The 21560-nt window shown below is 56.5% G+C and overlaps 5 protein-coding genes across 5 annotated transcripts; 2 read left to right on the top strand and 3 right to left on the bottom strand.

Moving 5' to 3' along the window:
- Positions 1–867: 867 nt before the first annotated feature.
- HRG_00281 (glycosyl transferase family 90 domain-containing protein) lies at positions 868–1743 on the top strand (the record flags this gene model as incomplete). Its single annotated transcript, XM_044858752.1, has 2 exons — positions 868–1127; positions 1191–1743. 2 exons carry the CDS (start codon positions 868–870, stop codon positions 1741–1743), a joined length of 813 nt encoding a protein of 270 aa, XP_044725152.1.
- An 879-nt stretch (positions 1744–2622) lies between these two features.
- On the bottom strand, positions 2623–3215 carry HRG_00280 (uncharacterized protein; the record flags this gene model as incomplete). The annotated part of the gene is made up of 3 exons (XM_044858751.1): positions 2623–2780; positions 2832–2952; positions 3018–3215. The coding sequence occupies 3 exons, from the start codon at positions 3213–3215 to the stop codon at positions 2623–2625; spliced, it is 477 nt and encodes a 158-aa protein (XP_044725151.1).
- Positions 3216–4395: 1180 nt separating this feature from the next.
- On the bottom strand, positions 4396–5013 carry HRG_00279 (triacylglycerol lipase; the record flags this gene model as incomplete). The annotated part of the gene is made up of 1 exon (XM_044858750.1): positions 4396–5013. The coding sequence occupies one exon, from the start codon at positions 5011–5013 to the stop codon at positions 4396–4398; it is 618 nt and encodes a 205-aa protein (XP_044725150.1).
- Positions 5014–7741: 2728 nt separating this feature from the next.
- Positions 7742–10259, top strand: HRG_00278 (glutamate-cysteine ligase domain-containing protein; the record flags this gene model as incomplete). The annotated part of the gene is made up of 7 exons (XM_044858749.1): positions 7742–7752; positions 7807–7879; positions 7941–8006; positions 8069–8226; positions 8299–9007; positions 9081–9646; positions 9710–10259. 7 exons carry the CDS (start codon positions 7742–7744, stop codon positions 10257–10259), a joined length of 2133 nt encoding a protein of 710 aa, XP_044725149.1.
- A 6638-nt stretch (positions 10260–16897) lies between these two features.
- Positions 16898–18233, bottom strand: HRG_00277 (GATA zinc finger domain-containing protein; the record flags this gene model as incomplete). Its single annotated transcript, XM_044858748.1, has 4 exons — positions 16898–17077; positions 17130–17450; positions 17511–17664; positions 17956–18233. The coding sequence occupies 4 exons, from the start codon at positions 18231–18233 to the stop codon at positions 16898–16900; spliced, it is 933 nt and encodes a 310-aa protein (XP_044725148.1).
- Positions 18234–21560: the final 3327 nt, after the last annotated feature.

Raw genomic sequence — 21560 nt, 5'->3', positions numbered from 1 at the left:
GTAGCCTCACTCGCTGGATATTTGATAAGATTGGATGATTCGTCTGTCTTTTGCTTGTTTGCCTCACTCACCCAGTGAGACCGAGGCAAAGGGGTGTGTCAGAGGAGCAGACTGACGGTCTAATCCGCACACGTATAAACTCCGGTGAAAGAGGCAGGTCAGACACAAGGACTTGAGTCAGGTATCGATACAGTAGAGGAACATTGCCTAATCGGGATACACGGAATTGGCACTGATTCAGGGCCACCACGGGTCCCAGATTGGTATCTATTCGTATAAATACCCCCTCAATGTCGCACAGATAGATAAAAAACATGCATCATCGTTTGGACTCAATTGTGCCTGCCCTTATCCTTCCGCCCGCGCTCTCAGCTTGCTGAGATTTACAATGCAGTTTCGCCCTTTTTGAGAATGAGTGGTCAAGAGGTTGTCGAGATCATGAGTCGTGCGCGGGATGCTCCCAACGGCGAGTTGTGGCTCTGTGCATTTTCAGGTAGCCAAGGTAAAACTCGGTGTAGCCATCCTCATCGCTCTTTTGACAGACATATCCAAGATTCGTTTGATAGGCTACTGGGAGGCTTGACAGGCATTGTTCCCGATGTCGAGTTTCTTATCAATCATTTAGATGAGCCGCGTGTCCTGATCCCCCACGTGTCGGCGGATGAGGACTCCCCACGTGGCCATGGACGATTCAACATAACCGACATGTCAGGGCGACCTGTCTGTGATGAGCTTACGAGATTCTGCTTGTCTCAGAAGAGCAGGAGCATAACTGGGACTGGAGAAGCGGCAGAAAGCTTCGGCCTTCCTTTCGTCGCCGACCCTGTGTTGGCCATGGACCTGTGTCGACACCCCGAGTATAGAGGCATGCACGGTCTCCTCATCAGTCCTACCTCGTTCCCGCTGATCGAAGGCCTGCTGCCGGTGCTGTCAACGGGTTCGCTTTCGAACATGGGCGACATACTGTACCCCAGCCCGGCCTACACCGAGGCCGAGTTTCGATACGCCGAGGCACACGATACAGAGTGGGATGGAAAGAGAAACAATCTCTACTGGGCCGGCTCTACCACCGGAGGGTTTGCGGCCGACGGCCAGTGGCGAGACTTTCACCGACAACGGTTCGTCACGTTGGCACAGAATCTGGAAAGCCGGGAGAATCAATACCTACGAGAGAGAGACGGCGTGATAAGCCGTGTAAAGTCTTCGTTCCTCAACATCAGATTGTTCGATGTTGCTTTCACCAGGATATTCCAGTGCGGGAGGAAATATTGCAAAGAGCAGACTGCGCACTACAAGATCAAACCGTGGGTAGACAAGGACCGAGCCCTCGGGTCGCGACTGGTCTTCGACGTCGACGGAAACGGAATCAGCGGACGCTTCTACAAGCTCCTGGCGTCGAGGTCGACGCCGCTCAAGCAGACGCTCTTGCGCGAGTGGCACGACGAGCGGCTCCGGGCTTGGGTTCATTACATACCCATCAGCCAGAGCATGGAGGAGCTTCCGGCGCTTGTCCTCTATCTGACATCGACCACAGCAGGGCAGAGATGGGCGAGGGAGATTGCCGAGCAGGGGCGGGAGTGGTACTCCAAGGCGTTGCGAGATGTCGACATGGCCATTTACACGAGCCGGCTGTTGCTGGAGCTAGCGAGACTACAAGACCCGGAAAGACCGGCAGTCGCGGAAGGGGTCGATGGGCTGGCCAGGGGATCGCAGGGTAGACAGTCGTATCGAGATGGTATTTAGCAGTGGCAGAAGACAAGGGCGGAGTCTGTTGATCTCGGGCGAATCCAATCAAGTGTTCTGAGTCACTTCACAGTACTGAGTGTTCGAAATTGCCGGCCACAGCCGTATGATAGCTGGGCTCTGGAGCAAGTATAAGAGCGAGGGCCTTATATATATGCTTGAGCCATACCATCCGTCATCCTCTCGGACCTCTAAATTAGACATATACATCAAGAGAGGCTCGCAGGGACGAATAGAGGAAAAAAAAGCATTGAAGAAAAATAAGATACTAGAAGACCGGAGCGAGGGGCCTCGTCGACGACATCGCTTATATATCCGTCCCCATATTTCCCTCTCATCGGCACGCTGTAATGTCTCGGAGCAAGAGGCCGCAGGCCAGCCTCCACGGTGCAGGACGCGGGTGGCGTTTTGATTTGCGTTGGGAACAACCGACCCATCTCATCATCGGTCCATGTCGATGGAGACCAGGGGTATAGCACCGTGTTTCTGGGTGCGCGTGCGAGGGCCAGCCGACTCGGTCACCCACCTGGGCTTATCGCCTGCTTGCCGTGGCTCTTCTCAATATTATCCATGGAAAGGTACGCCTCTACCGCCTCCTTTCGCACCTTGAGATCCAGCCCGTCCCTGTTCCGGATAATGCCAAACCTCTGCTCCCCCTAGCTGCCATCGCTGAGGAGATAATCCGTTCCTCCTACGTCGTAGCTTAACTCCCCCATTCTTGCGAAGCCGCCATAGCGGACCGGCGGTAGCTGCGTCAACGTCCTCGTCTCGTCCATATAAGAGGTGGCCAGCATGGACCATCCAGGCGGCAGCTATCTTGGCTTTTTGCGCTACATTGTCTACTGCGGCGGGATCCTTGTTCACTTCATCTGGGGGGCCTCAAATAGTCGTTATAGTGCCTTCTAGCGTATCGACGAGAGACCAGATTGCATATACCTCGAAGGGGAGGCGGCAAAGGCCCGTAACCCTAGCTCCGTAGACCTGGAGATTAACGTATCGTGCTTTCCTTTGCTCTTCTCCGGGAGCCCTCGAGTCATCTAGTTGGCGATGATACTAGGGTCGGCACGTCGTGGGCTAGGAAAACGTACCGTCATCGAGCTTCTCGCGGAACGTATTGGCAAACATGGTCAAGGTCGTCCATAGCTCTGTTTGGCTGTCACTGCCGAGGCCCCGGGTTTCTCCCAAGTTGAACGTCTTGGGCGGCAGGTCCTGGAGCGCATTGATAACGGCGGCCAGCTGCCTTGTTCTCAGCTATCGTAGGGGACCTGGCGCACCAGGTCATGGATGAGGTCCCAGAACCACCAGAGGAAGCCATCTGCGTACTTGCGACTGCAGATCGAGTCTAGGAGCTGGGCGGCTTTTCTTGGCGACGTTGGGCCGTCTGGCGGGAGGGCTGAGTTGAGGATCTCAACCACGTCACCAGCATAGTCTGGTTCGTCCTCATCTTCGACCTGGAGACGCACGCACGGCATCTGCTCGGTTCTTCTTGTTTTATTATTTACAGGCTGTAGTGAAGCCATAATGAATAGAGAGGGGAGAGTATAGTGGGTGCTCCGAGACAACGCTGATGACACGGCAGCGAATAAAGACGACGGTCACGAGTCGCAGCTGCTAATAATCTACTGGAAATACCAGAGGCGTCTTTGAAGAAGAATGGTTGCTACACAATATCTGTCTAATTGGAGAAAGGTGATATGTGAGTATCTAGCCCTTCTACCTGCTCCTATCATCCAATGTCTAACATGCCACACGCGCGATTCTGTATTCCAGACATCCTTTCTAAATACGAAGTGGGTTTGCGAATAGGTATGGACTGGGAGTACCGGCATCAGAGGAGACCAGTGACCGTCGACAATGGACTGAAAATAGTCTCGGTTTCCCAACTAATTGCCCTTTCCATATGGGAACCACAATCGAATGAGCTCGCTTCTGACAAGTTGTTGAGTCTTAACATGGTTGCGCTGTTGTGCTTGAATACTATCGCTGGGTCACTAGCAGAGGCTGGATCCCGGGGCTATGGAGATATGTTGTCTTTCCTTTGCTGGTTTGGATTGTAGGAGCCGACAGACCAGAGTGGTTGGTGCATTGCCTCCCGATTGGTGACTTGAGATGTACAAGTCGTCAAACCAGATTAGTTCGTTACATTCCTTTTTTTTTTGGACAAGAGAAGCGCGTAGCGTCAGTGTTAATAGATAACAAGTCCTGGACACAGTAGATGCAATTCCTCTAAGTTTACCTAGGCCGATTATGGGGCCGTATCAGCTAAGACTTGGACGTAACGAAGATGTGGAGATTCGTCTATTCCTGTTCTATTTGGCTTCCTCCCCCCAAAACTTGCTTCCTTGAAGTCAGATTCAGCATATGGAGGGGCGGGCTTCTCAAAAAGCGCCAGGGTTTCTACTTGACGGAACCGGCATCGTACTCTTCAGCGTGTACGTAGTGAGATGAGTTGCTGTGCGCGTGTCCGCTTTTAGAGTTGAGATGAAGGAGTTGACTGAACGGTCGTTGCATGGCATATATCATGCATGCTAGTGACATGGCCTATCGAGGAAGCCTACGTCCGCTCACTACATGTAACGAACCCGTATACGAGGATAAACAGGCTGTAGCAAGCACTGCTTTCTAGAGACATGGCCCCCTTGCGTACCCAGGCTAACCAAGCCCGCACATTGCAAGAATGGCGGCATCCGACCCCTTCTCGGCGTTTACGTCGCCGACATAGCCAAGTTTCCCGCTCCCGAGCCGTGCCAACACGACAGCCGACTCGCCTGTGACACAAGAGTCCTCGCTGGGCTGGTACCACGCCTCGGTGGGCGCAAAGTTCCTGACAGAGACGGCTTTTTGACTGTAGCTGGGCGGCAGCTTGGCGGCCAGCGCGGTGTCCACTGCGGCTCGATTCAGCACCGTGGTAGTCCTCCGGTACGATGCAACTTCCCAGTCGAGACCGGCCCGAGAGAAAAACGGGTTGATCTTGTCTGGCTGGACGAAGCTGGGAAAGAGGCCCATGACCACGGCGGTGCCGCCCTGACGGACGTACTCGATGGTTGCGTCCCAGATGCGCGTGTTCTTGGCAAAGGTGAGCGCCTCGTCTGTCACGATGACGGCTGATGGCGGCGGCTGCTGCGTGAGGAGACGAAGCGCTGACGTTGCGTCCTCGGCGCGCTCAAGGTCTGCCTTTGATCTCACCGCTGCAAGGAGGGCGTCGTACATTTCGTCGAACCATGGCAGATTGTGCAGTGAGATGAGCAGTACCTGCTTGCGGGAAGCCATGATATCTGATCTTCGTCGAGGGCCTGTGCGGCTGTCCTGCCCATGCTTGCAAAGTGCAAACAATGGCCTCATAGTCCTACTGGGTATGTACTTCGTAAGATGACCTGTGTCAGATCCATGAGTCACGTGTGTCACGTGCAATGCATGTAGGGCACTGTTGGAAAACCACTGTGGCATGCGCCGAAAGTGAAGTGTACACTCCAGCAAATGTACTGCAAGTGGAACTGTTGAGGAGAGCTGAGCCAGGGGGCCTAAGAGCCAGATTAGGGGCCTGCTGGGCCAAGATGATACTCCTAGCAGAGGCATGTATAAAGGGAATAACTTGTATACAATAATATGTTTATGCCCTTTTTGGCTAGTTATTTGTTGTATTTATACTTTATATCCCTTACTCGTCCTGGTAGATAGGCCAGGACATACATTAGTAGATTCGCCGTTTTGAGACCCCTATCCGTACACCTTCCACTATTCTCTCAAGCCACTGCTTAAGAGGAACGAACCTATGACCCATTGAGGTGCTGGTGGTAGCTGACAGATACAGTGGTGTCAGATCCAGTTGCTGTCAGAACTTTAGTCCTAGCCATCATGCCCTTCATCCTAATCACATATAGTGGTAGGGACGAAGGAGCGCACGACATCAGCCCCGGGAATTTTGACAACGAGTGGAATTATAACGATATACGCAAAGGAAAATACGGTACAAAGTGACCTGTGTGGCGGGAGGTGAGCAATTCTATTTGGTGGATTGCCAAGAGCCTGGATAAGAACATGCCGCAATAAGGAGTAGAGGAAAGACAAGCGAATTTACCAACGCCGTTAAGGCCATTCTGTCGAGCTTCTTGTTGATGTGAGGATTTGAACTAGCTTTTGAGCGACCTAGCATGACCACTCATCCGCCCCACAAGGACACATGGCCTTTCTATATATAAACTCTTAGAAATGCACGGATAGATGAATATGACCGTACTTTCTTGCAATGGGACGACAGTGATTTTGATAGTAGTGCGGCTGCGAAGCCCAATGAGGTAGGTCATCGTGTTAGTGCGGGCTAGGGGGCTACGAGCTTGCAAGAATGCGCAGCAGAATACATCCGGAGACACGAGGCAATAGAGGTTATCCAACAGTGTGTTATTCTAACCTTCTTGGTAAAACCAGGTGCACTCCGTTCAAAAAATATTTATACCTGTCTAGATTCTCAATATATCCTCTCGCACGCTATATGCATTAATGGCTTTCCTAGCGGTGTAGCCAACAGGAGATTCCCTGCTGCTGTTTATGAATAGCTATAAATTTTTACTCCAAGAGTCTATAAACAGGGTATTAGGCCTTATTACGGAGCACTATAGGATTTGCATCAACGCGGAAGCTCGGATGCCTTGGAGTAAGGATGACGAGAAGCTCAACGAGACCATCCGGGAATACGTTGGAGGCTGTCACAGACTGCCCACTGGCACAGCATATTGAGGGTCAGTGCAATGGTCCGACTCCATGTGTCTAAAAATTGCCCTGCTAACTTGAGTAGTTCCCCGTGCGAGCGATACTTTAAGTCGACACAGGTTAATGAGAGGCGGGAGGTTTTACTAGACTACGTTAAAAGTGAGCAAAGAGAGCAAAACTGATGATGATCTAGGAAGAGAGGAGGGCTGAGGCGACGACAAGCCACAGCCGGTAACTGCACTGCTGCCTGCAAACCAGCGGTATTTCCATCGCGCATCCAGTCCCGCTCAATCCCGCTCGTTTAGATCGAAAATAAAGAGCCGCTCCTTGCCTGATCGCTGTTTTTATCATGTCGCTCTTATGGAGAGGCAAGGGGAGCGAATAGCCGAAGAGAGATTGACTCTTCAGCACCCCCGCCTCTCCTAGTATCCGAGCAGACGTGGATCTGTGAGGGGACAGCAAGGTTCAACATTTGACCCCATCAAAGGAGCCGGCGAAGTTTGAGTCCCTGACGATGGTGGTCGAGGGAGCGGTTACGTAAGCACCGGAAGCGGAGTTTGCAAATCCACACAGCGGAGCATCAATCACATGATTGGCAGCCACATGCAGGCATATAGTTGCTGCATCCATCATTGCTTCCAAACTTGCTTCTTCTTGAATATACGAAGTGGAGTTAAGGAACAAGACTTACGTGTGAATTATATCCGTGAAAGATATTCATAATTTCCCCCCAAAAAGTGGAACTATTGGTCGCGGTAAATACCCAAACGCCCTCGGCAGTCTGACGAGCTAGCGCGTTTTGCGGCCCCGATTTCTAAGCATGTCCGCCTCCGCCCTGACCTGTAAGCAAGCAGCAAGTTCACGTTGCATCTCATGCATGATGCATGATGCAACCGAGTTCTTTCCCTTTCCCTTTCCCTTGTTCAGCGCCATCTTATCAACTTCTACGTCTGTCACGAACAGGTACAACTGGACTGAAGCGCTCTGCCTGACCGCCTGTTGTCACTCCATCCACCACCACCAAGCGCGCTCTCATAATCACGCATCTTCGGCACCGGCGGGGCCCCTGGCCGAGAGAGCTCCGCCTTTTTTCTTGCTCTCTGTTTTTCTTCCTTCTCTCCCTTCACCTCCATACGGACAGTGCCATTCCTCAACCAACGAGAGACACGAAACAGGGCCAAGGAAGTCGTCGTCGTCTTGCGTGAGGCGTCTCGTGCCCGCCCCCGCTTCCGAATCCACCGCCCACGACCAGGACCAACACGACATCGCTGCCCACGTTCCCCGGTAGACCATGGGTCTCTTGTAAGTAGACAGCCAAGCGCGAGCCCACGACGGCCGCTAACACGGAGAATCCAGGGCGCTCGGCACTGCGCTCGAGTGGCCCGAGGCCAAGAAGCGCGCCCACCAAGTCCGGGAATGGGGCATCAAGGTGCGTCCCCGGCCGACTTGGAGAGGAGACGCCTCTGAGCTAATCCGTTTGGCGTGTAAAGCAACTGCTCGAGATCTGGACAAAGGCAAAGAGCAAGGAGCGCGATGCCATGCTCTGGGGCGACGAGGTTATCCCCCCCCCCCTTCCTCTCCTTTTGTCGCATGGCTGACTTTGGCTTGACCCGGTCAGGTCGAGTACCTCGTCGTCACCTACACCGACAATGACCCCAAGGTGCTCCTGTCTCTGCGCCAGGCCGACATTCTCAACGCACTGGCCGCAGACAAGGAGCTGGGCCAGAATGGAACGACCCCTCCCCAACTCCACGATGAGCCCCTGAAGAGGACCAAGTAAGTGACATGAGCCACACACACAAGCACACACTCTCTCGCCTCTGTCCCGCTCACATCAACAACCTTCAGGTCAGGTCCTCTGCCCGTCTTCCACCCCGAGTTTGGTCGCTTCATGCTCGAGGCAACCCCGGGCAAGCCGTGGGGAATCGGCTTCCGAGAGCTCCTCGACGTCGAGCCCGACATGAAGCTGCGGCGCAAGATTGCAAAGGAGCACATGCTGTCCAGCGAGTATCCCATCACCCTCACCACCTTTCCTCGCCTCGGCAGCCCCGGCCAGTTCACCCAGCCCTTTTACCCCCCCTCGGGCCCCCGGCTCCGCTCGCAGTTTGTGCCCGACGAGATTGCCAACCCGCACATTCGCTTCCCCACCCTCGCCGCCAACATCCGCTCTCGTCGCGGCCGCAAGGTCCAGGTCAACGTCCCCGTCTTCCATGACAAGAACACGCCGAGCCCGTGGACGGACCCGACTGTCAACCGTGATCTGCACACCTGGCCCGAGGACAACGACGAGCGCAACGGCGCTGCCCCGGACGACTTTATCCACATGGACGCCATGGCCTTTGGCATGGGCAGCTGCTGCCTTCAAATCACCTTCCAGGCCAAAAACATCACCGAGGGCCGGCAAATGTACGACCAGCTGAGTCCGCTGGGCCCCATCATGCTGGCCCTGACCGCGGCGACGCCCATCTACAAGGGCTTCCTCGCCAACACGGACGTGCGATGGAACCAGATCAGTCGCTCCGTCGACTGCAGGACCCCCGAGGAGCTTGGGGAAAAGGTGAGCCGATCCCGGTGGGGCGGAAGCAGTGGGCGAGTTGGCGAGAGATGCTGACCCCAGTCCCTCGGCCCAGCCGCTGAAGCATGATCGGTGGCGCATCCCCAAGTCGCGCTACGCCTCCAACTCGACCTATATCTCGACGGACCCGAGACTGCGTGACGAGTACCTGGACCCGGACCTGGTCATCGACACCGACATCAAGGCCAAGCTGCTCGACGGCGGCATGGACGACCGCCTGGCCACGCACTTTGCCCATCTCTTCATCCGCGATCCCATTGTCGTCTTCGCCGAGGACCTCGAGGAGCTTGATCTCGCCAAGACGGACCACTTTGAGAACATCCAGTCTACAAACTGGCAGCACATGCGCTTCAAGCCACCCCCCGCCGACAACACCATTGGCTGGCGCGTCGAGTTCCGGTCCATGGAGATTCAGATGACGGATTTCGAGAACGCCGCCTTTTCCGTCTTCATGGTGCTCGTCACGCGCGCCATTCTCTCCTTTGACCTCAACTTCTACATCCCCATCAAGCGCGTCGACGAGAACATGGAGCGCGCCCACGCCCTCGACGCCCTCCTCACGGAAAAGTTTTACTTTCGCAAGAACCCCTTTCCGCCCCGGCCCTCGCGGCCCGGGACCGCGTTGGGCGGCAGGGGGGGCAGCGACGACTCCCCGTCGTCGCGCCCCGCGTCGGCCATGCCCAGCCGCTGCGGCTCGCCCGGCGTCACCCCCGTCGAGGACGAGTACGAGGAGATGACGATTGACGAGATTGTCAACGGCTCGCCCGCGGGCCAGTTCCCCGGCCTCATCCCCATTGTCGAGAGCTACCTCGACAGCGTCAACGTCGACGTCGAGACGCGCTGCCAGCTCGCCACCTACCTCAAGCTCATCGGCAAGCGCGCCAGCGGCGAGCTCGACACGACGGCCCGCTGGATCCGCAACTTTGTCGACGCCCACCCGGGGTACCGGCACGACAGCGTCGTCGACGACGTCGTCACCCACGACCTCATCGGCGCCGTCATCGCCGTGGGCGAGCGCGAGGCCGCCGGCCGCGGCTTTTCTGGTCTCGGCATCCACGGCCTGTCCCGCCTGCTGGGCAGCTTCCGCGGCGGCTGCGGCCAAGAGGCCAACGGCGCCGCGCAGAGCAACGGAGAGGTCGCTCCAGACGTCGCCGACACCACCAACGATCCGGACCCGACTTCGCGCAAACGTAAGAGCGATTGGCTGGAGGGCCAGGCTGTCCAAGCCCAGTAGATTGGTGGGGGGAAGGGGGGGTTCGAGCATCCGCTCCCTTTCTTGCTTTTACGTTGTCATGCCAAGAAGCACCTTGTTCAATGAATCGTGGCGGCAAAATAGAGAGTGAGGCACCATGGCGCAAGACCAATGCGAAACAGGCCATGGCCGGTTCTCGATACGCTGGCTACACCTATTGTCCCCTAACCTCAAGGGCAACGCCGGCTGCGTGCTGTAGTGGCAGCTGCACGACTAAAAGGGGCTTTCAAACCGTTCATTGAAGGCAAGGCCGGCCACCAAAGCTAGCAACCCCGTTGCCCCTGTTCATGGCAGTGCAGAGACGCTCCCCCTTGCATCCACCGATGAACTCGCTTCCACCCGGACACTCTTCAAGGGATCGACATCTGTAGAATACAGCCCGAACGAACGGCCCGGCCGACGCCGACAGACAGCAGGAGGGGGAAGAGAAAGGGGGGTCGGTGAAGCTGAGTGTCTTGAGCCCAGCAGGGCGTTTCTAGAGAAGGCAATCTAAAGTCGTTTGGCGCTACGGTTTGGGCTGTGTCTGTCGCAGCTTGACGGACCGCGGATCTTGCCTCCGTCAGCAACCAGGTCCTGCTGACAACATCGCGGCTGCGGCTAGTAATGGCTTGTTGATCGTTGATGAGTCTCGCAGGGGTGAGCATGGTTTCGGGGCGAGCACAGGGATTGGGCTTTGGAGGGAAAGCAGCCCATCCTGGGCTAATGTCTTGGCCGAAAGAAAAACCCTGTCTTTGATTTTCTTCTTGATTCTCGTCCTTTCTTCTTTCGCAGAGGAATGAGCTAGATGCTTACGGTGGTCATTCATTTCAAATCAAGGGCGGGAGCGGTACCCAATCAACCAGCCGGGCACGGGGCTAAGAAATGGTTCAATCATTGTTGGCAGTGGGTGCTGATGCGCCACGGCTTACCGGCGCTTGGAGTGTCGAGAAAGAGTGAGAGCTTGGGGCCGATGCTGGTTTGCGACCGAGGACCGGCGCGCGCTGGAAGGGAAATAAAGGGCGACGCGGTGGAAGACGATGTGAATCAATAACGAGCCCGCCGAGTGCCATACTGAAGTAGAGCGCCTGCAAAGGAATATCGAGCGTGTTGTTTGGGTAGCTTGGGTGGACTCCTTGCTTGCTTTGGCTAAGGGGGGTGAAACTCTACCCTCGCGTCCCGAGGGCAAACCGTGAGTAAACAAGGCGCGCACGAGGCTGGCATACCTTTGCCTGGAATGCCCGTCACTAAGAGTTGCGATACGCTGGCCGCGTGGTTGAGCGAAATAGCAGCAGTCAGCATGGGAGAGATGTCTCTCTCAAGATCGGTTGTCGTGGGTAGCGAGATGCGACCGTCTTGACAGGGGTACTGCGAAACCAAAGAGGGACTGGCCGGCCTGATACGGGGCCGGCGGCTTGCGCGTGCCATAGGTAAGCCTGTGACGGTCCCGGGACGCGCTGTCGATTGACCCGACGAGCGAGTGGGATAGGGTGGTGCCTCATGCAGACCTTGTGGCTTCAGTGGCCGGTTGTCGACGATGGGAGTCGACGCGGGCTTTGATGCGGACGGGCAGTGACTCTGGCGGACGATTGGTGGCGGCAGAACGTGGTGGGTCATCGTGGCTGCCTCGTGCGAAACAACTGTCGATTTGAAACGCGGTTGCAGTGTAAAGCAGACGGGGCTGCAGGCCGGGCAGCCCGTGTCTCCTCTGTCCCCCCATGGCGCGCGACAAGAGACAAGGCCGGCAGGGGTTGTTGGCCGGGGGGAGCCTGAGACTGGAGGGAGATCGGATCTGGCGATGCAAACTGACGACGAGTCGGGCTGAGTCGGTGAGCCGGTGACGAGGGTGCGTGGCCTGCGAAATGTGCTCACTGGTCTCGGGACCAAGTAGGGAATCTTCGACGACAGCGGGGGCACGGCCGACGTGAGGCGGAGTCGAGGCCCCGGTTCTGCACGCGACAACGCAAGTCGACCAGGAGCAAAAGGTGTCGGTCCAATGACGCCAGGTCAACGAGCATGAACTCCAAGGAAGAGGAGACGTGCACGATGATGGCGCAGCGCCGTCGCATCCTCTGTCTCTCATCTGAGTCAATCTCACCAAGCCCCGTCTCGCCCTGCACCGATCTCAACAAACGTCGTCTCGGCCTCGTCATTTTCCATGGCTGGTAGGGAAGGGTGGCGCGGGAAAATAGACGACTCGTGTTCCCCTCCTTGTCGCTCGCTCGAAAGAGTCTCGTATACAGGATCCGTAGGCAGGCGGCACGGGCTACGCGTCGTCGTCTCGTCGTCGTTGTCGTCGTCGTCGTTGGGTGTCATGGTGATGTGACTCTCGTTGGTTTTGACGCGGTGGATTGATTACCTACTGGCTTTTTGTGGAATCGGCCTAAAAACGGAGCTGTTGTGCTGACCTTATCGAGAGCAACCTATAGAGTACCTCAAGCGCAGTGCAAAGCCTCTACCAAGCCAAGGTACCGCCCCTGTCCTCAAAACAAGAGGGACATGCCAGCCCGCAAGCCGTTGGTCTCGATCGGCAACACCCCCCTTCCCCAGCTCCTGCCTCTTCCCGCACCCCCCCCTCCACCCGTTCCTTCCTTCCCTTTGCCCCTCCCTCCCTCCGTCCCGGGCGCGGGCCGTCCGTCTTGGTCCGTGGCGGCGCCGCGCTGACGATGTTGCGACGCTTCACGGGGGGGCGCGTCCAAAAAAAGCTTCACTTTGAAACACACAAGGGGCTATGTTTTTTTCCCTTCTTTTTTTTTGGATGTAATTCGTCTCTTGGAGCCCGGTTCTTTCTGCTCCATCGTCACCCGTCCCAGCAAGCCAGCCAAACAGCTTAAGGGGGCGCCACGGAGAACCCCTGGGCCAAGTGCATCGTTTCGCGTCATTCCATTCCTCCGTTCGTTAATGTTTTCGTTTCCCGCCTCCCTGCTCTTTGGTTGATTCTGATGCCCTTTCCCGCATCCATGTCCTTGATTTCCCACCTGCCGTCATTCCTGCACCGCCGTTGCTGCGCGGAGAAAAGGACACCCTTTCAAGAATAACAAACCATCCTCTGGGGTAGTTTGTCGGGGTGTGTTTCCCCTTTTTTCCATGGACCCCCGGAGCCATGCCGGGCACCTTACATGGCTTCGGCTGCCTCGAGGAACCCCAATCAGCCACCAAAGACCATGTCAGCCGCCCCGACTTTGTACGCCATCGTCTTCCATGTATCACTGATGTGATCGGTCCATGTCGCCCTCGGGGCTCCTCAATGACCACGTATCGATCCAGTCCCGAGGCCAAGAGCAGCGCCCTATATATGACTTATATGGCGTGTTTGCCCAAGCAGAAAGTCAGGTGGGAGTCCTTTCTGGACCCCTGGGGCCAACCACCTTGCCGTGTGTCTTCAGCGCCCGTCACCCTTCCCACCACGGGGCTTGCTGTTCGAGGGAGAGAGACAACAAAACGTGAGCTGGGCTGCGATTTGCACACCGCGTGTAAGCTGCGTCATACACACTGCACCTACGTGCCAGTTAAGGGAAGGAGGAGAAAGAGGGGTTCATCGAGTCTATGGAAGAACATTGAGCACGAGGTAAAGCGAATCGTCCATGAGGCTTTTCCTCTTCGTGTGACGCAGACAGCAACGAAATCTGAGCCAATACACGCACAAACGATGCCGACGTCGGCAGGCTTTACCGCCCTTGGCTTCCGCACCACCACCCCTCATCGGTTGCACGCAGCAGGAGATCTCCGGATGCTGAAGCCTGCGTCAGCCGTGTTTCTGATGGAGTGGCACGAGGAGGAGAAGGCCTGTCGATGGGCGAGGGGGCGGTACGTGAATAGTACGGTGCAGTAGGGGACACCGAGAGCCAGCCTCGATACCGCAACGAGTCGATGGAGTGATTGGCTGGCTCGGAGGGGGGCCATAGCCAAGGACGCCCGCCGTATCTGCAGCACCTCCCGCAGCAACAAAGAAGAGCTGCTGGCTTTGTCCCCATCGATCTCTCAACGCCCTCCCACCTCCTTTCTGTGACCACTGAGCTACCCCAGCAGACGGCGATGCTGCACTCTCAAACTCCTTGTCCTACCCGCCGCCCGCAGCGCCTCCCTTAGGGTCCACCAGACACATGTCATCAAGCTGCCGTGTCTTCCGTCATACGGACACAGAAGACCATTCATTCCCTCGAGTCACGCTGTCGCGTCACACGGGGCTTATTGTTGTTGTTCAGAAGAAGCCGAGGGTGGGCAACGGGAAAGGGCTGGGGGCAACATGGAAGCAGAAGAGGGCCCGGCTTCAATATTGTGCATTACTATTCCGGCCGTCGTGTCGTGCCCCTTGCCGCCATCATCAGACCCTTCCGAGATTCGGCTCGGCGTTACCCAACTTCCCAACCGTCCACCGTCCCCCGTCACAAGAGCCAGCCAGCCAGCCAAGCTCCCCCCTTACCCATTTTCATCCAATACTTCTTTCATGTTTTCGTACAAAAGACAATACAAGGCTCCCCCCCTCCCGGTGGCGGCCTTCCAACGCCCCTCGACCCTTCAGATCTCCCTGTGCGATGACGCCTTTCTCGTCGGGATTCGCAGAGGGCCGCCCAGATGCAGTACCACCGCCGCCGCTGCTGGTGTTGTACGAAGCTCTCGGTACATTCGGTGCAGTAGCACACCACGGGGACACCACAGCCCCAAGACGACGAACCCGAAATGACGAAGCTCGTAGACTAATAAAATAGACAAGCGCGCGGCCTTGGAATTCCCTCTTTTGGCGACGTGCCGGCCTCCCTCCGCTAGCCGGCATCATAGGCAGTCTCGGATAAAGGATGCCCTCGTGAGATAATAACAGAGATGAAGTAAGACCAGCCAAGGCTGTAAAAAAGAAAAAGATGCCCAAAAAAAGCAACGCAAATCGATCACCGCCTCCTTTTTTTCCCCCGCCTGAGTTCTGACAGACCTCGACCGTTGACCACGACGGCAGCAGCCCAGCCTCCCCACCCAAACGGTTCCGCGATGTGACAAGTCTCATAGCACAAGCCCTCTCAGACTCATGCTCTCATGCTGGAAAAGCCCACTTTGTGCTCATTGTTCCTCTCATCATCACATGCATACCTTCTGTCCCCCTATTGTTGACACCCGCTTGTCTCCTCTTACCCCCCTGCCCCCCCTCTGACCTTTGCAAAACCTTGTCTCTTGTCGCTCTCTTCCATGTCGTTCCCACCCCTCCCTCACCCTTCCTCTCCAGATAGTCCAAGTCAGTCACATCTGATCTGCGACAAACAACCTCGCCCCCTTCTTAAAACGAAATAAAAATATTGGCGGCAGCAACCACATATGTTCATACACATCGCCGATGGCGTACTGGTGTGAGCGTGGATACAGACATTGAGTACCAAGTACAGTGTCACATAGAGAAGGCGTCAGTAGGTTGTAGTCTCTCCATAATCTTCCTTGCTTCTGAGGAACGAGCCAGGAAAGAAAAAGAGGAGAGACAGCTATCAGGGTGACGAAAGGGGAAGCAGCTAGCAATTGAAACAGAAAAGGTAAAGAAAAGAAAGCAAACAAATAATACCCGAAAGCCAAGCCTGGGGGACGTTCCAAGGTTCTTGGCTTGCTTTTTGTTCATCCTTTCTTTTCTTTTCACAATGTTTTTCCTTCTGCAACTCCTTGGGAAAGCAAGGAGACAGAGAGAGAGATGGAGAGAAAAGGCGAGGAGAAATGTCTGGGCCAGCCTCGGCAAGCACTCTGTTAGGCGCCAACTTGGCAGAATCACAGATGGACAGAAAGAGCGAGTGAGGAGAGGGTGATGCCATCCCGGATGCAGCCAACGCTCCGAAACAAAGCTTTTTGACTGGCCTTGCCCAAGGAAGGGGGGCAGCAAACACCGCCGAGGCTTGTTCCCCGGTCAAGCAGGTCACTCAAAATAGTAACCTGAGACACTGTTGTTCTCTTCCCTTGTTGCGCCGTGCGCGCCTGTCACGCCGCGAGGGCCAAAGGCAGGAGAACGAACAAGTGCACAGACCGAGGCCATGTCGACGCGTGCTGTGTACCGCTTTCTTCATCCCGTATCATTTGCGAGCGCGGCGGCCGTGGATGCATACATGGCAGAGATTAGACACTACCGTCCTTGACAAATACATGGCCAGCTAGGAACCGCGCTCGGCCTTGACCCCAAACCGCTCTCGAGTCAGTTTCAGTATTCTCCGCCGCAGCGTGTGGCTTTAAACAATAGCTTATCTTTATCTAAGCGACCCGTCCAACAAGCCCAAAATGCACAAACCCTGGGCAATGGCGGAAAGTGGGCGTCACTTCGCCAGCCCGATCTGCCAATCCATTCGCGGATAACGCCTGTAATGCCCGTTCCATCCATCCATCCAAAATAAGGTATCCGAGGATCGACACATATGTGCAGAAGGTGCCTTGCGCCAGCGTTTGTGTTGTGGAAAATGGTAATATGAGTAGCGCCGAATGAACAATGCAGACAAGTCGTGGATGAATTCCGCCCTCGAGGGCCCGGCTCGGCCTCTGCGCCACCGTACCGGGCAAGACCAAGCTTGGAACCGTCATTATTCGAGAGGGTCGTCTGACAAGGTCTCGAGTGGCTTTTCGATAATTGGGTGGCGCCCAAGGGGGAGGGTGCGTCCCCGACTTCGTTGTGACGCCGTCTCACACGTTCAGCTCCTGTCCTCGGGCTTGGGCCGTATGGACCGTGCTTCCAACTGACGCTTTCTCTCCAACTTGGCGTAATGCAGCCCACAGGCATTGCACAGAGTCCTCGCACCATCGGGGCCTCGCCGCCACTCGGGGGTATCAATCCGATTGCAGCTGTGGCATCGTCCGGGTGGCGCAGCTCGCTTCATCCCACAGTCAGCGAGATTCTTAGCAGACGATTAAGCACACACTTACCCCACGTCTTTTCTTCACCTCGTGTGATGGCATGGCGTACTGAGGCTTCATGGCGTCTCCGTACATGGGAACATCGTGGTCCTCTTCGTATGTCCCCTTGATCTTGATGCCCTCTCGAGCTCGTTCGCTCTGAATGGAAGCTTGCACGGCGTCTTTGACTTGATCGAACGACTGCTTGATCACCTCGAGGTTCGCAAGCATGTCCCCAACCTCGCGTTCCGTTGGTAAGCGCTCTGGGATGGGCTGCGACCCGTGCTGTTCCCTTGCAATCCTCGTGTAGGCCTCGGCGAAGTTGAAAATGACGCGTGACGATGATCCAATCTGCAGCAGTCTGGTCAGCTTCCCGAATCTGTACATGTCTGCCAGTGGGTGGTCACATACTCGGGAAAGGGACTCTAGATAACTCCAAGGCTCAAAGTGTCTGTTGAGCGAGGGGTCGAATCTCGCCCGGTTGGCGTAGTCGGCCTCGTCTGGGTGTAGGGGCTGCGCTCTCGGGTCGTAGACGGGTACAGTGTGACGAGGAGAGATGGGATAACTGGGAAGCGGAACCTGGCCGGGCGGGAGCTGGCCGGGCTGGTAGGGATGCGAGGTGGGCGGCGGGTGTGGATATGCACCGTTGTCCGAGGGCTTCTGCGAATGTTGCGAGGGCATATCTGGCTTGGTCGGAGGCGTTGGCCGCCTATCTGCCACAGGAGGTAGGCTGTGACGACCATTGAAGGGCAATCTTGGGGAGTCGACAAAGGCAGGCAAGGTGTCTTGTCTCTGAGGAAAGGAAGAAGTTGGATGCATGGGCTGTGGCGATGGGTGCTTGTCCGAGTCGGCGTACTGGTGGACAGCCTGGGGGAAGGATGAGGGCAGGCCAGAACCAGGAGCCATGTTGGACTGGCTATGCGGAGGGTACTGGGCCGGTCTGGTGCCGGAAATGACCTCTGAGATGGAGGGTAGCGACTGTCGATTGGGGGAGTCGTTGTCTTCAGGGTGCCTGCGAGGCTCTGAGGAGATCATGGCGGACGAGTTGACAGTCGAGGCCGACGAGTGTTGGGAGAAGGTGGGCGTGTACGAAGGGTAGTGGGCGCTCGGGGCGAGCACGGTGGCTGTGGCCATGGCCGGTTGGTCTTGTCGATGGCGCCTGTCTGGAAGCTCTCGTGGAGCTTGGGCAAGCTTGTGTTGACGTAGGTGAAGCTGTTGATGGGAGAGTGTATTGGTGGTGGAGGAGGAGGAATGAGGAAGTAGACTGGAGAGGGCGGATGTTAATACGGGAGAGAAAGGGAGGTGGAGGATTCATGTAAGACGGACCTTGGCCGGTCACCCGGTTCCATAGCGCGCGTGGCGAGGGACCCAAGTAAGATCTGGCGCGAATCAGGGGTGTAGATACATGTGCGGATGTGTGTGTGTGTGTGTGTGGTGTGTGTGTACGGAGGAGTATGTACGAGATGGGATGAAGGGAACCCAGAACCAACCGCCCAAATTGACTGCGAGGCGGCGGTTGGGGAGAGGAAGAAAGAGAGCGACAGGTGGCTGAGTAGGGAATAATAAGAGGTAATAATTGAGGGCGAGAAAAAAGTACCGATAGCCCAAGACCGGGGTCAGTCGAGATCTGACGCGATGGGCGACTCCTCGTGGTGGCGCCTGTCGGTGCAGGGGTTCGCTGTGCAGGACAAGACACGGCCAATCCAAGAGATGGGCGGCATGTTGGCCTGCTGCTAATCTGCCTTGGGGGAAGGGCGTGAGATTTGGGCGCAACGTGGGAGGCGGGCGTGGCCTTAGCGCTGTGCATGGTGGTGGTGATGGTGGTGGTGCGGGTTCAGAGCGGGTACGGGGCACGCCTAAATCGCACTGGAATGACGGACGCTGGAGCGGGCGCGCTAGCAAAAACATGTGTTGTTATTTTTGTTGTCCTTGGGTGCATACTGACGATTGTTCTGTCTGTCCCGGGGGGGGCAGTCGAGATGAGGTCCATGTTGCGGGAAGGGCCGTGATGCAGCAGCAGCGGCAGCGGCAGCATCTACTGTAGCGAAGGGCATCGACGTCGCGCGTCGCCTCCCCGTGGAAGCTGTGCCCGCGTTTGAGGGGGGGGGGTTCGATCGGCAGATGCAGCAGCGACAGTTGGAGTTTCCTCTCAATTGGACCGTCGTGACGTTGGCACATCTGGACAGTGAAAGCCGCCCAGGCGAGATGCAGCCCGAGGCAGATGCGTCTCCATTAGTCAGTAATGCCTGCTCCTACCCTACCCTGCGAAGGCACAGAAAAGTCGGCCAAGTACTGCGCGTGCCCCCAGCACCAGGCAGTCCCCTGGCTGCTGTGCTGGTCAACAGTACTTGCTCTGGGCGGGTCAACCATTTTCCTTTATTTGCTACCTGGCCAGAGATGCTGCCTCGCAGCTTCACATTTCATATTTCCTCCGGCAGACGACCGATGTCGATTCGATTGGCCTTTGGCCGAGACATGATCAATCCCAAGCCGTCTCGTGCTCTACATACACTCCCGATACCGCCCCAGGTGTGCGGAGTAGAAACTCCGCCTGGACGCTGCAGACTTGCATCGACACCTACCGTTACCGAGAGGCATTGCGGCACGACAAGTGGCCGCTCGTGCATCTCCGAGTCCTTTGTGCTGTTGTGCTCGGGCGCTAGGGACAAGTCCCCGTACAGTAGTCGCTCACGATTGGTGCTGTTGCTGACGGGCTCATTAGAGGTATCCGCATCTTGTCAAGATCAGCAGCAGCTTGGTTCCATGACGCCTAGCTCACCAAAGGTCTCAATGGTCGACAGAACAGGACTCTCTGTCCCGCGACGGCAAACAAACCTTGCTTGAGCGATAAACCCCCCAAAGCTGGGGGGCCAAATCGGCTCTCGCGATCCCTCTCGATCCTCCCTTGGTGAACTCGCCCCGACAGCCTGGGTGGGGGAGTGCAGTAGCGCTGGATCATCTCAACCACGGCCATGGTATCTGACAACACTCCAAACAAGGAACACGCAAAAGGGGCCAGGCAGATCGCCTCTGGCCTTGCGGGAAAACACATGATTCCGGCGCCATGCGCCGTTCCTTCCAGCTGCCGGTAAGGAGTGGTTTTAACAGCGAAAAAGGCAGCCCCGGTTGACTTGAGTGAGAAGACGTTTGAAACCACTTGCTACTAGCTTTACCGACGGCCGCAGGTTGCCGAGGGGGGAGAACAAGACATCGGTCAGCCCAAGACTGACTGATGAGCGCCGCGAGAGAGGCCAAGGTTGCTTTTTGGCTGGCTGTGCTTCCTTTCTCGCCCCCTCCCCACCGGCGCCAAGAGCGAGAGAGGCCTGGACCCCGGGTACGAAAGGGGGGGGTTTCGATGGGCCACTGCCATCATTCTGTCGTGTAGTCGACGTCAGTGAGTCCGTCGAGCGTTGGGGCCATGATGCGGTAAATGGGCAGTGACGAAAAGTGGTTGTTGATAGAGACCAAGACCTGGGCTGGAGCCGGGGTCGAGGCGGTACATACAGTAGCGTCGGTTGGATGGATGCGGGTTCGTCGACCTAATCTCTCTCAGATCCAAGATGAGCCTTGTTCGATTTCGGGTGGATCTTGATCACGCCAGTCCCATCCGCGCAACCTTCCCTCTCTCTCCCCCACCCGGCTGACTTCCTATTTGGATGCCGCCCCATCTCCCAAAAAGTATCCATCCATTCCTCATCGCCGAAACTCACTTTGTCTGCCGTTGACAAGATGCCATCGGCACAAGAAAGAGGGCTCCCAGTAGCCATGTGCCCTCCATGCTGTCTTTGCCCTTTCCCCCTTGGCGAAGGCAAAGGAACAATTAGCTCAAGCCGATCCAAGTGCGCCCGTAAGGGAAAAGGAAAGAAAAACAGGTAAAAGGGAAAGGCAGTTGACCCAGGGCCCGGTGGGGACGCGGCTCTAGACGTTGTCGAGTCAGTGGTACACCGGTGTTGAAGGATTCGGACTCGCAGGCTCACGAACCAACGCGGACCCTGGCCAACTCTCATCTCGCTACCGACTCGTGGTCCCGCGATTACTCTGTCTCGTGCTCCCCCCCATCCCGGCCTGGCTTCCAGAATGGCTCAATGTGACCCTGCCGCGGCAGTGGCATCCGGGGCTACGCACTCAGGTGGGCAATTCCAAGAACATGTCCGGTCACGATTTTGTTTGTCCTGCACTCATCGTGCGTTTTGGCCGACATTGTACATACTGACTTGGCCCCCTCTCCTACGTTCCCTTTAATTTGCGCTTTCATACAATGCACAGGGATCGACATCGATGGTTGGCCCGTGGCTCGAACCACATTGCCCAGTAGGCGCACCGGGGCACTCCATCACCAATACGGGTGACGAGACAGGTCCCTGCCGCGAGAGGAGCAGAAGCAGGTGCCCATCCGTGGCAGATTGGCCTGGGTATCACGGGTCCAGCGTCCCGTTGCCGCGCGCCGTCCTTCCACCCCCC

This window comes from Hirsutella rhossiliensis (assembly GCF_020360975.1).
Source record: "Hirsutella rhossiliensis strain HR02 chromosome Unknown scaffold00001, whole genome shotgun sequence".
NCBI lineage: Eukaryota > Fungi > Ascomycota > Sordariomycetes > Hypocreales > Ophiocordycipitaceae > Hirsutella > Hirsutella rhossiliensis.
This window is presented reverse-complemented; position numbering and strand designations above follow the sequence as displayed.